The sequence below is a fragment of the Nycticebus coucang genome, chromosome 12, assembly GCF_027406575.1.
Source record: "Nycticebus coucang isolate mNycCou1 chromosome 12, mNycCou1.pri, whole genome shotgun sequence".
NCBI lineage: Eukaryota > Metazoa > Chordata > Mammalia > Primates > Lorisidae > Nycticebus > Nycticebus coucang.
Window position 1 is genome coordinate 100,829,850 of NC_069791.1, and position 13,924 is coordinate 100,843,773.

The window sequence follows — 13,924 nt, forward strand, 5'->3', positions numbered from 1 at the left end:
CAATTTGTCACGTTTTGGTTGTTGACAGAGCGTAAGCAGTTTATTATTTTTTTTAATTTACAGTTAGGCTCCTGATGGCAACTCTCTTCCCTTGAACTGAAAGGAAAACTCGCTTTCCCTCTCTTAATAGTGTTTTTGTCTTCTGGAAAAGAGAAGATGGGAATGTGTAGACAAGAAGGTCAGAGAGGAGAAAAGAAAGAAAAGTGAGCAATTCCTAAAAAATACGATGATTTAAAAAGATAACTATGCTTTTGGAATGGAGAGATTATTTATACTCTTCTGTGATTTCTTTACTTCGAGACAAGCAAAGTGCAATGCCCAGAAGAAGTAGGAAGCCTCAGGCAGCGTGTGTGGAAAGAACGCTAGTTTTAGAATTTCACATACAACCACCCACCAGTCATAGGCTGCTTGGACCACCCCTTCCAGCAACACAGCACTACAAGGAAAATGACGCATTTGGTGACCTGTTGGCACAAAGCTCTGTGAGTCCGCGTTGCTGCATCGTGTGTGACATCACAATCCACACGCCTCACAGAATTGTTTTTGGTATGCAGATAGCTGCATGGATGGAGCAAGTGGAGTTTAACTACTGGATCATCTCAGGGACAGCTAAGCCCTACAATGCTCATGTATCATGAGATTGACACAGGAGTTCAAAGAGGATGTTACGGGATGTTAAGGCTTTGGTTTTCCTACTCGGTACTCATCTTTATGTTGTTATTAGTGCTTTGGTGAAATGCTGCTGTAGAAGGGGTGGCACCCAGAACTCCCGCTGGGCACACCCCATCTGATGGCTTATGACAGGTGCTCAGGGAGCCATGGGGGTGAAGGACAGATTAGGGCTGAGCTGGCTGGGCAGGGCTATTGCATGCTGGTGAAAGGCACTACATCCATTCCCCCTGCTCCCAGTCCTCTGCTCTGTCCCTGTCCTCCCTGAATTCCAAGGACCACTGGTGGGTCTGGGTGGGGCCCTGCTGGCTTGAGAGCCTGGCTGGCTGTTGCTTGAGTCAACCTGGGAGTAGAGGGAAGAAGTCCCTCTTTCTGGGCTGAGATCAGGCCCAGAACTCCTGGCTCACTGCTATGGCTACTTCCTGGGGTTGAAACTGGAAGGGACTTGCAGACGATTTTCTGAAGGGCTGTGTGTCACGGGCTTGCCCAGAACCTACCCTGTTTCCCCGAAAATAAGACAGTGTCTTATTTTAAGGTGTGCTCCCAAAGATGCGCTAGGTCTTATTTTCAGGGGACGTCTTATCTTTCCTGTGAGTAGGTCTTATTTTCGGAGGATGTCTTATTTTCGGGGAAACGGGTTAGTGGCAGCTTACGGGGTGGAGCTGGGAGTGTCTCCAGCTGGGCCAGGGCATAAGGTCCAGACCAGGAAAAGTGTTCCAAACAGAATGTGAAGTTCACCAAGAAGCCAACGGGAGCCAGAAGGTCAGCACCACATATTGGTGCTGGGAAGTTGTTTTCTGGCACTTCAGAGGAACTGAAGGAAGGAAGAGACTGTCTCCGTGCACAGCTGATGTCAGCATTTGCACAGGAGGGCACAGGCTGGAGGTCAGCTTCAGGGACTATTGCCACGGACACGGGGAGGCTCTGTTTGCAGCAGTGACAGAGGCCACTGGTTGGGAACCCAGGCAACTTTTTTGGAGTTCTAGTAATGATCCCAAGGTAGAGGCCAAATATGACATCTCATATCATATGCGTAGTTCATAAGAACACACCAGATTTTCTCTCAAAGCATGTGGGTCTAAGCCTGTTGTAATTCTGCCAACAAAACAGACAGTTAAATGAGGAGATGAGGAAATTTGCAAATGAGGAGCCAAAAAGGATTCAAAGTGGCCCTTGGTATTAACCAAGAAAAGTGAACTGAAGAATTTGGGTCACTATCCATGTGATTCACACAATAAATTCATTTTGTCTGTCTTGAAATATTTTAAGAAAAAAGATGATTTTATCCTACATTATCTGGATAATTGCTTCAAATCTCTCGCATTTTAAAGAAAGCATTTACATCTTTTCCTCTTAGGTCTTAATTGAGTTAAGAGTCCTCAAAGTTCACATAAATGACATTCTTCAATATTAAACAAAACAAATGAAACGAAACCCAAAACACTTTACAGGTGTCATGATTAGGAGTTTTTAGAAGTCTATGGAAGTCCTTGATTGAACTTTTTAAAAACATTCATCATACAATTGATGATAAAAATACTAGTCCAAGGACAATATTCAGCTGTATTATTCTGGGTTAAACAAACATTCTAAACGTCTGTGACAGGTATCTGTGACGCCTTCCAGAAGACTTTTCTTAAGGAAGAATGTCATTTTGGCACACCAGAATTACTGCAAAAAAGTTCTACAAACTCAAGTTTACTAATAGTTGCTTCTAAAAAATAAGCTACTAGTTTCTTAAATTCTTTCTAAATAGTTAACAAAGTCAGATTTATTTTACCCTATATCTCCAAATTGTCACAAAAATGTTAAATTCCATTCTAGAATGATTCAAGTTACTTGATCAAGTAATATTTCTTTCCTTTGCTTCTAATAAGTGCTTGGAATATTGGAGATGTACATAAGAGCTTTTAAAAAACTACCTAACATTACACAAAATAAAGAATTTACTGCAAAGGCCAGGCAGGGTGGCTCACGCCTATAATCCTAGCACTCTGGAAGGTTGAGGCAAGTGGATCCTGGAGCTCATGGGTTCGAGACCAGCTTGAGCAAGAGCGAGAACTCGTCTCTACTAAAAACAGAAAAACTAGCCAGCCATTGTGGCAAGTGCCTGAATTCCCTGCTACTTGGGACACTTAGGCAAGAGGATTGGTGGAGCCCAGGAGTTTGAAATTGCTGTGAACTATGATGCCATGGTACTCTGCTGAGGGCGATAGAGTGAGACTCTGTCTCAAAAAAAAAACCTTTTTTTTTGCTGTGTAATCCACAGTTAGGAAAAAATCTTGATTTTGTGTTAAAGGTACACATTCTATTTCTGTTAAATAGGAGGACACACCAGATACTGACATAATCCACACTTGAGGCAAATCTCTCTGGAGGCACTGATGTGTGGCAAGCTTAGCCTTTCTTCTGAGAAGGTTTGGAGAATTTGGTTATCAGATGGAAACCAAGTTTAGGATTTTCAGCAGAATCACTTAAACAATTTAAAAACTTCTCCATTCTAAGCATGTATTAGAAAAGAACTTAAATATTCCACACACACAATTTAAGTAATGAGTCATATGAAAAAAGGGCGGTGGCTGGAGAGAGGGGAAAATGCATTTTTCGTGGTTGGTCACTTGTTGAACTACTAACTATCCTGCCATTAAGTGCCCACCGTCCTGCTCCACCATCTGGATTCTTTGTTCTTTTCCTTGAAAAGACAGTGGGAGGAAAGAAACGAAACTATATGGGTATGGCAGCGGGCTCTGTCTGCTGGCTATGCTGGCAGAGGCAGGACTGCAGCTGATGATGGGCTGATCTGGGCCACTCAGCTGTCCTGACCTGGGCTCTCCAGTCTGCTAAACAGAAATCACTTCTGCCCACTTCCTGCGGTGAGGTGTCCTGAGGCCAAATGAAGCTCAAGGGCAGAGGCATGTTTGGGTATGTGAGAACTGGCCAGTAGGTTTGTCTGTCTACACTCCTATAGATAAGGAGGATGACATGGGAGGTGGGGGAGAATGGTGGGATGGGGGTGGGGGCCACAGGTACAGTGAAGAGTAGGACGCACGCTGGGGCTTGATGGACGGACACCGTGTCCCTGGGACACAGAAAACCGGAACTGGAGCTGTGCTGGCCCAAATTCTAGTAAGTCCCATAGAGCAGTTCTGAGTGGGCTAGAACAGGCTGAAAGCCATGAGAATGAGATGGGGGTCCCAAGGAGGGGCATGAGAGATGGTCAGGTGTGTCCAGGGCCCAGGAGCAACTCTGCCTAACGGTGCCCCCAGCAGAGGCAGGGGTCTGTTTCAGGCCCTTTTTCACCTCTCTACTTTTCTTGATACTGCCTGCTTCCTTGCAAATCCCATGGATAAACCCAACAATCTCCCCCCACCCAAGAGGGCAAAAATGTTGTTTCCATGAGAAGAAAAATGTCATAGGGAGACTCAGAAAGGGCAACTTTCTGGAAAACTGCTGAGGACCAGCTACTCTGGGCTCCCAACTGTGCCTGGGTCAAGGTGGAACAGGATGAGATGTCTGGGCCTTCAACCCCCAGCTTTGCTGAGAGAGGACAGGGGACCAGGACCCCAGTCACTATCAGGAGAGGATTGTTTTAAAATATAAAATGTATGACCCTATGGGCAGCACATGGAATGGATTCCTCTTCATTGAGGGACCAAGGCAATGTTGGTGTTTTTTTCTCTGAATGCTTCCCATCTGTTGCTCTTTCCTTGGAGACCGACTACTTCGTGGGATCATGGACAGGATTAGGGTTAGCACTAAGAGCTCTTCTTACAAATGTCAGTCAAGGCCTGGCACCCGTAGCACAGTGGTTACGGTGCTCGCCACATGTACCAAGGCTGGTGGGTTTGAACCCAGCCCGGGCCAGCTAAGCAACAATGACAACCGCAACAAAAGGATAGCTGGAGTTGTGGTGGGCGCCTGTGATCTCAGCTACTTGGGAGGCTTAGGCAGGAGAATCACTTGGGCCCAAGAGTTGGAGGTTGCTGTGAGCTGTGATGCCATGGCACTCTACTGAGGGCGACATAGTGAGATTGTCTCAAAAAAACAAACAAACAAACAAATGTCAGTAAGAGAAGGATGTCACCATGTGACTCCAGTCCCTTCAGCCAGTGGAATTCATAGTGATAAAGCCATCAAGAAAATCATGGTTTCTCATGAGAATGATGGGGAACAACAAAAAAGCGGTTTCTAATCACACCTGTTTCTCAAATATTCTCAAGTATTACAGCAAATTTAACAACCTAAATAGAGTTTTTGGCATTATTTAGCACTAGAAGACACTCAGTAAATACTGGCTGAATGTTTAAGTGTTGAAAATAATTCAACTATTTATATATTGAAATGTTCTTTAAGTAACTCATTTAGATAACTCAGACATAAAATTCTAAAATATATAATTTTGATAAAAAATGCATATATAAATGAGTAGTGTTAACATGTTGAATTAAGTTTCCAGTGGGGAGTTCAGAAATTCTTGGAAACTTCATCTACAGATAATCATAATTAAAAGTCATCATTCCCCTGGTTATCACAGGTCAGGGATACTTTGGATCCACGGACTCCTGAAATTATTGATTTTTATGTGCATTTTTCTGGAGAAAGGAGCCACAGCTTTCATCAAATTATCAAAGGCTTTGTGAGTTTTTTTAAAGATTAAGAATCACTGCTGTTGATGAATGAGATTCCAGCAGGCACTCAGCTTGCTTAATTCTTGTCTCCTTCAGACTCACAGAACCAGCAGAAATATAAGAATTCCTAAGCTTAAATTACTCTAATAGTCATGTTATTTAAAAAAGAACAATTTTTATGAACAAAGTGTATAAAAATAGGCACTTGGGAAGATTTTAAATCTATGTGTGTATGGTGTGCAAGGGTTTGCTTTTTCTACATCACTTCTCAGCTCCTTCTCCTGTTAGTTTCATCCTCCTGGTACCTGGGATCTATTTAACGTGGTCACAATAATGATGGATCCTCACAGTGGGGAAAAGCAACCATGGGAAAGATCTCAGATGAAATAGAAACCACAAATGGTAAATTATGGGGCCAATTGCGAAAATTAGAGGCTGTCTTTCTTGACTGAGAAATCCTCTAAGTCCTTACAAGACCATCAGTGAAGCAAAGACCGTTCTTCACTAACCTGGGAAGGTTTCTGGGGACACCTGCAGCACCATCCCGGAGAGAAAAGCATGCCCTCGCCACCGAGTAGTGTCCTCATGGGCACTCGGCCCCAGCGACAGCTTGGAAGATGAGTAAGGAGTAGAAGTTGTGTCTGCATCTCCCTTGGCATAGCCTACTAGACAATCTTTGTGGCCTGAAGTTGCTCGTGAACACCTGATCACAGGGCAAGAGGGTCTCAGCCCCAGCAGGTCTGCTATTTGGCCTCAGCTCTGGAGGTGTTGTGAGGCCCTAAGATGTGTAAAAAATGCACATTTTTCTGGGAAGAGGATCTGTGACTTTAGATTCTGGAGTGGTTCTGTGATGTCCCCCAAACACCAGGGACTGCTATGATACAGGTATTCATCTGCAGTCACTCTAAGGGAGACACTGCTTTTCAGAATGCCTACTCTGTTTTTCTCAATGCCTTAAGATATTGCAGAAAAAAACTACTTAATAAAATAGGGAAACTGTCACCAGCAAAACTTGTCCTGCAACCTGATTTTTATTTTTTTTTAAATTCCATGTAAAAATAAATACTTCTCAACCAAAGTTAACTGTAGCAAATACGTGCATTTTTTAAAAAAGCCATACACAAACAGGTTTTTCAGTTGCCCTGTTTTTGAAATAATGATGTGAAGGAAAACTCCCAATTTCAGTCACAAATCACAGAAAACACAAGTCCCTCAGGAAGACTGCCCTCATCTCTGAAGCAGTGATCTTTTCAATGAGGAATACCAGGCGTCAAATATTTAGATTTTAGAATATTTTAATGTCCATTTCTTCAGTGAATTCAATTTGAAATTATTAGAATTAACAATTTAAAAAGAGCAGATCAAAGAAAATATGAAAAATGCAAACAGTTGGTTAATTTCAGACGCTATGCATAAGATTTTCGAACTGACCAAAGAATGCTTACTTCGAAAATCCAGAAATTCAAATGCAGACGTATCTTTGGAAACTACAAATGATTACAGCCCAAGTAATGAGAAGCACGTGGCCCTTTGGCTCTCCGTGTCATGTGCAAATGTGCAGGTGCAGCCCCACCAGCGAAGTCGGTGTCCGTGGAGTCATGCGTAGGGGTGGCACAATCTGTGGGACCCTCACACTATTTAAGGGTTTCATAATAGATGCTCTACATTTGTCCGCATCGGATACAATGATGTGTGCTTGTTTATCATATATATGGATATATCATTTGATCTGAGCTGGGGTTGAGGAGGAAATAGCAACTGCAACTCAAAGCAACTATTTACACACATTCAATTCTGAAGTATTGTTTCCTGCCCCAAATTCCTAAGAGGTATTGCCACCCTGAAGAACCATCCATCCTATCCATAGCACTTGAGCCCACTGCTTAAGAACCTGTGTGTCTCTAGGACTCCTCGTTCAGTGCCAATGGCCTGAGACACACACGCTTCTGCTGCAGAGGTTCTGTGTTTCTGCATGCACTGAGGTATGCTTTGGAGCAGGGAAGTGGAAGGGCCCGAGGGGCTTCACGGCCCAGACAGAACATCTGTACTGGCTATTTAAGAAGGCTCAGGGTGTTTTTTAAAGACAAATTTAAACTCTGGGTGAGTTGCCCTTTGTCAGAGGCTCCTATTTGCACAATGCTGAACCAGACTTCAGTTTTGCAGCTCCTTGGGTTCCCAGGGTGAGGAGTCACAGACACCTTTGTGGTAAGGGAAGGAAAAGAGTTGGATGGAGAAGAAGTGTGAGCAGAGATGAACTTTGTAGAGCACATTTTGAGCAAGACAGCAAGGATATCAGCAACTGCTCAGCCCCTCGAAGCTAAGCGGCATGGAGGTGGGAGGCAAAGGAGAGGACATTCAAATCCACACCTTAATACTGATGGCAGAACAATCCTAACATGCCCACAATCACTACGTACAAGGGAAGCATCAGGTAGTGTTTTCTTTTTAAGAAAAAAAAATCTGTGGTATTTTATAAGAATACATTCTTTAGAAGCAAGAGGTATTATCACAGCCATCCTTTCTTCATTATTGGCAGACCAATAAACTGACAGTAAAACCTGGAGGTAAATCTTAAAGTTACTGAGAATGCTCTCAATCTCCAGATGTCAGGATCCCAGCTGCAGCTGCGCTGTGGGGTAGCAGTTCCAGGTACATCCCCCGAAGGAGGGCGGATCAGAATTGCTATTTCCTTATGCTGGAAATGGCAGGTCTATACATCTTTGGGGAAGAGGAGTGATGCCGGGACTGGATGCAGATGTGAGAATTAGTGTGATTTACCAGCAAAGAGCAGACGCACCAGGCACATCAGGGAAGACCAACACATCAGGAGCTGTCTGCAGTGTCCCATGAGCTGTACGCCCGTGTCACCTGGAAGAATCATGATGATGGTGCCAGGACTCTGGCCTGAGTTCACTGTGATATCAACTTCACACTCAACATGGCAAAACTTCATTATAAACGCGATCAAAACCCAAGAGCATACAAGCGATTTTCCTCTCAGGTTTTCTCTAACCTGCCCTTGGCTGGACACTTCCTTTCCCCACAGATGACTCTGTCCTTAAGTACAGTTTAAGGACACCAGCTCAAGAGGCTGAGATTAGCTCACAAGACTAAATCCTGTGACAAACAGGCCCTGCACAGCCCGAGAGCAGGAGAGAAGAAAGTTCCCGAGTCTGTGGGAGTCAGGACAGTGCCACCACCTGCCTAGGCCTGCTCGGCACCCAACTGGGTTTCCATCCTGAGAGCCGGACAGGGGACCTGTGGGCAGCAGGGGAAGCTGCAGAGCTTCCCTCAGCCCTAGAACTGCAGTGGATGTGGCTCAAGGGGAGGTGGCCGTAGGTGGCAGAAAAACATTTAAGGGACATCTCATCATCCTGTGAACTGCCCCCCCACCACAGGCTATTTCCCTCCAACCAGATGCTCAGTGCTCCCGCCACTCCCACACCCCCACTTTCTGATAAATAAATAAATAAATAATTGCAACCCTCAGACATTTATTTGGAGTTTCTCCTCAGATGCGTCAGCTTCTGAAACAAACACCTTCATCCCCGATTGGAAGACCCCTGGGCGAAAGGTCAGGATGAGCAGCTCTGAGATACCTGAGGCCTGGGTGCACAGGCTTTGTGCCCAGTTAGCATCTGCAACTTGGCCTACACGTGGTGGAACCCCTGAAGCCCCCTGGCATAGGGAACCTGGTCTACCCATAGCCCGCCAGGGCCTAGGTGCCCAGAAAGGCGCAGGTGCCCATGCTCCCAACTTACACCCCCTCTCGCTGAATTACTGGCACTTTATATCAGATTCAGAAATGAAAGTGTGTGCGTATATGTGCTTAAGTAGAAAGGGCAGGTAAGTGGGAGACACTATTATAAGGATACAGGGAAAAAAATAAAAAACATTGCATTAGTGACCTCCTGCCCCGGAAATAAGTGTCTTATGAGAAAAAGCAATGAAAATGATATCTCAACCACAGCTTTTGTTTTAAATGTCAAATAATAACCAAAGCCGTGATTTCCACTGGTGGCCTCTGTCCCTAGATCGAGGCCAAGGCCGAGCCCTGAAGGCACTTGTTCTCCTCATATGCTGAGCGGATCACCCCAAGGGGGAATGTCCAGGGAAGGGATGAAAGGGAAAGAAATGGATGAAAATGAACCCTGAATAACTGTGATCCACACAGAAGTTAGGGCTGAAATGACCACATAACATCATGTTCAGGGATGGAGACTGTGGTGCTGAGAAAGCACAACAGCCTGTTACAAGTATTACTGTGTTTCCACGAGCAGAGCACCTCGGGCAGCTCACACACTCTTTGAGACGTTGAGCTTGGTGAGTTCATTGGCTTCTTCCATTCCCATTTCTTCACAGTCATTTTTCTCTATGGTTTGGACAAACTGACACTTTTCTTCAGCTTTGAGGGACTCCTTCCAGGGTCTCTTAGAAGACAGGTAAGTGTCCTTGGCCTGGACCATGCTGTTGTCAGAGCCCAGAGATGTCTTGTCCGGATACTGGACAGAAGGCACCAGGTTGGCAATCTCGTCTGTGGGAGACCGTCCGATGCTGCCATCCACCTGAACGCGGATGTCCGGGGAGATGGACAGCTGGTGCTGCGGCACGACCCCATTGTCCGTGCACTTTGGGTAAAGGTAGGTCTTCATCTGGCCTTTTCCCTTGACGTTCACCGTTCCCCTGTAGTCAAATTCATAGCCCATCTTGCTTAAGACGCGGTAGCTCTCCTCACTCACCTGGATGCGGCACTCGACACCGGTGGTGTCCATCCTGCTGGCGATATTGACGGTGTCTCCCCAGATGTCATACAGCAGCTTGGTGGTGCCGATGACCCCGGCCGTGAGGGGCCCGTGGTTGAAGCCAACTCTGAGCTTAAAGTTGAACCACAGCATGTTGTTGTTAAAGTCGTCAACCACACGCATCATCTCCTTTGCGAACTCAAACAGGATCTGCAGGTGCTCCTGTGGGTGGCTGCCATCCTGGGCCTGGGAGGTGTTCAGCCCCGACGCCGCCATGTACGTGGCTCCGATGGTCTTGATCTTCTCAACGTTGCTGTAGTCTGGCTTGCTCAGGAGCTCATCAAAGTCCCCGATGAGCTCGTTGAGCACCCGGTAGCACTCCTTGCCTCCTTCGTAGTTTTCCTCGTAGAACTCACCGAAGTTGACGATGCTGGCAAAGATCACGCCTCCACTGTCGTGGTTCTTGGAGTAGGTCTGGGACACCTTCAGCTGCTCGGCGACATGGTAGGGGATGATGTTCCGCAGCAGCCAGTCGGCCTGATCCCTCATGCTCTGGATCTTGGTGCGGTGAAGATCTGCTTCCACATCCCCGTGGTAGTGGAGGCGGTAGCTGACTTCGAATTCTCGGTTCAGGAACCAGACCAACAAGAGCAGGAGGAAGAAGACAAGGATCACCTCCTGGCCGATCAGGCTGGCTGGCCTCCTGAGGTCACGTGGCAAGGAGCTATTGCACGGATTCCTCCCGGAGCTGGAGAGCAATGACATGAGAAAGGACATACCTGCTGAGTGCATCTTCGAAGGGGAAGGTTACCACTCAGTCCTTGCAAGTTCTGAAACAGCCCAGCTAACCAGTAGTTTTGCTGACTTCAAACATTCAGCAAACCAAAGCCATAAAACAGTCTGTTTCTGGTTTTGGCTGGCTGAAGATACAGAGAGATAATGACTGCTTTTCATAACTGATTTCTTTACTCAGTACTTGGTAATTGATTTTTTCCCCCTCAAATGCCTTTTAGCTTCTTTTAAAACTTGTACTCACAACTTTTTATTTTTTTTAATTATTATTATTTTTTTGAGACAGAGTCTCACTTTGTCATCCTGCCTGGGTAGAGTGGTGTGGCGTCTTCATAGCTCACAACAACCTCAAACTTTTAGGTTCAAGTGATCCTTTTGTCTCAGCCTCCTGAGTAGCTGGGACTACAGGCGCCCACCACAACACTGGTCTTGAACCTCTGATCCACCTGGGCATAAGCAACTATGCCTGGCCAGTATTTTGCTTTTAAATTATCACTCATTATTATATCATAACTATTATATCTCTAATTTTTATATATGTCATTAAATACCTTCTTAAGCTATAATATATATAATTTTGCATAATAAATGAAAATCCTGTTTTCTATATTTGCCACATTTTAATAGCTATAGTATGATTATATTTATCCTAACTTAATTCCTTTATTATTGACAACTGAAGTTGCCAGTGGATTTTCAATATTATCAATCATTGTGATTAATAATTTCTGGCATGCAGTCTTTGTCATATACTGAATTGTTTCCTCAGCAAATAACCCAAAAATGGAATTATTAGGTTGAAGGTTATGAACACTTTTATGACTGTATTATATAGATTGTCAAGTTGCTTTCTAAAACTATTGCAACATTTTAAGAAATAATGAGGTATGGCAGAATGAACAGGTTTAAACCCTGCCAAGGACTAGCTGTGTGACTAGAAACAGGTTCCTTAACTTCTCCGAGCCTCGGCCTCCACATCTGGAAAATGGGAACAAAGTAATCTAATATATCAGGTGATTTTAAGAATTAAAATAAACTTATATCTTAACTGCCTGGTAGCGAACAAAAAATTATCACAATTTATGAATGTACCATACTCTTTCTTGAACTAGGCACTCACTTTATAATTTTTTGTAACTCCAATTTGAAAGCCCAAAAGGGACCAACAGTGGTGGCTCTAGCCTGTAATCCTAGCTATCTTGAAGGCTGAGGTGGGTGAACTGCCTGAGCTCAGAAGTTCCAGACCAGCCTTACAAAAGCAAGACCTGTCTCTACTAAAATAAGAAAAAACTGGGTGTTGTGGTGAGCTCCTATAGTCCTGGCTACTTAGGAGGCTCAGGCAGGAGGACTGCTTGAGCTCAGGAGTTTGAGGTTGCTGTGAGCTAAGATACCACAGCATTCTACCCAGGACACAGAGTGTGACTCTGTCTCAAAACAAAGAAAAAAACCCAACCAACCAAACAAAAAAACCCCAACAACTCCAAAGGAGTAATTATTGTCAATTTTTTTAAAAAAATATCATTCTAGTTAAGAGACTGGTCTTTAAAAAGACCAAAAGGAATTTTTTTTTTTTTTTTGCAGTTTCTAGCCAGGGCTGGGTTTGAACTCGCCACCTCCGGCATATGGGGCTGGCGCCCTGCTCCTTTGAGCCACAGGTGCCACCCCAGACCAAAAGGAATTGTGCAATTGCATGATTGTGCAGTGACACTGTGTACACTTGTATATTTGTCTTCCAGCCACATTTTCTCTTTTGTGAATTTTTTTGTTTTTTGTCCTTTATGCAGGTCTTAATTTGCTGTTTTATACAATAGTCCCAACACATATTTTTCTGTCTGCCTTGATTTCCTTTCTCTTTCTAATTTATTAGTCTTTTTCTTCAGGGTTCTACTTTTAAAGTTATTTAGTCTTTTAAGTTTGAAAACTACTTAATTTTAAGTTTTTCTAGATTTTATATGGTATCATTTTTATTTCTGACTCCAAGATTTTTAAAATTTATGTTGCCATTTACAGTAAGGCAGGGTCTAACATTTATTATTTCAAAGTTATAGTTGTTTAAAAATTTCTTAGGAAATAATTATTTTTCTTTGTAAGAAAAAGAGATTTTCTTTGTAACATCCTAAAGTCTTATGTAAAAATTATACCAACTCTAAAATACGTCTAAGTAATCGTTCTATTTTCCCAATTAGACATTAAAACTATGATCTGATATTTCAGTAAGTAGACATTTTCCACTTCTTCTTTTAAGAATGCATATATTATTTAAAAAAAAAAAGAATGCACATGTTGCTCATTTTATTTAAGATATGACTGTTTCCAGGAAGCTGAGAAATAAGTAGCAATAACACAGTCACTTATATATTTAGAGATAAACATAATATTAAAAGTTTACCTGAAATTCTGTAGTGCATCAAGGGGTGAAGTTACCATGGAACTGAAATTAAAATGCAGAAAAATATCATTATAAAAAGCAAAGAAGGCATTCTAGGAAGCAAGCTGAGAAGAGCTTAAACAACCAACGACATGTATGTGACGTTGTCATAGTCCACTTGTGCTCACCTCTCCTTCCACATCTGTGTCCCTCAGTGCTGGGGAAGTTCTCCGAAGAGCCCCCTGCCCCTCTGTAGAAGCTGAGTTATGCCTCTGCTCACCACCCCACATCCCTCTACCCAGGCTGGGCACAGCAGTGCTGAGGGGGTGGGGGGCTCCACATACACGGGAAGATCTTACACGGTGAGGCCAGCCCTGCCCTGAGATGTGCTGTTTGAATTCTGGGCAGAATGATGATAGAGTGTGCCTCATCCCTTTGGCTCCATGATTCAGGTGGGAAATCCCCATGGGCACAACTAAATGCCACTATGAACATCCAGTGAGGTGTTTGTGATGGAGCTGCTGTTCACTCTTTTGGTAAAGAGCTTTGTAATGACCATGGTTCCAGATGGCCACACCTTTAGGACACTAAAAGCATGCTTTATTTTGTTTGAAGTAATTTAACTATCCATTAAAGTTTCTTTTCAAATACTGAACAACAGTTCTATTTTAAATTCCCTTTTTGATCATAATGTGCAGGGAATTTGAGTATCTTTCATCGTGTTA

The 13,924-nt window shown here is 43.8% G+C and overlaps 1 protein-coding gene across 6 annotated transcripts in view; it reads right to left on the bottom strand.

Moving 5' to 3' along the window:
- Positions 1–8,781: 8,781 nt before the first annotated feature.
- The window catches only part of ADCY9 (adenylate cyclase 9), a 145,752-nt gene continuing 140,609 nt past the window's right edge, over positions 8,782–13,924 (bottom strand). For all 6 annotated transcript variants that reach the window (XM_053556803.1, XM_053556809.1, XM_053556810.1 and 3 more), the window contains exons 10-11: positions 13,221–13,262; positions 8,782–10,787 (exon numbers count right to left, since the gene is read on the bottom strand). In XM_053556803.1, the coding sequence (XP_053412778.1) occupies positions 9,593–10,787; positions 13,221–13,262 (1,237 nt within the window). In that variant the 3' untranslated portion in view covers positions 8,782–9,592. The remainder of the gene's footprint in view (positions 10,788–13,220; positions 13,263–13,924) is intronic.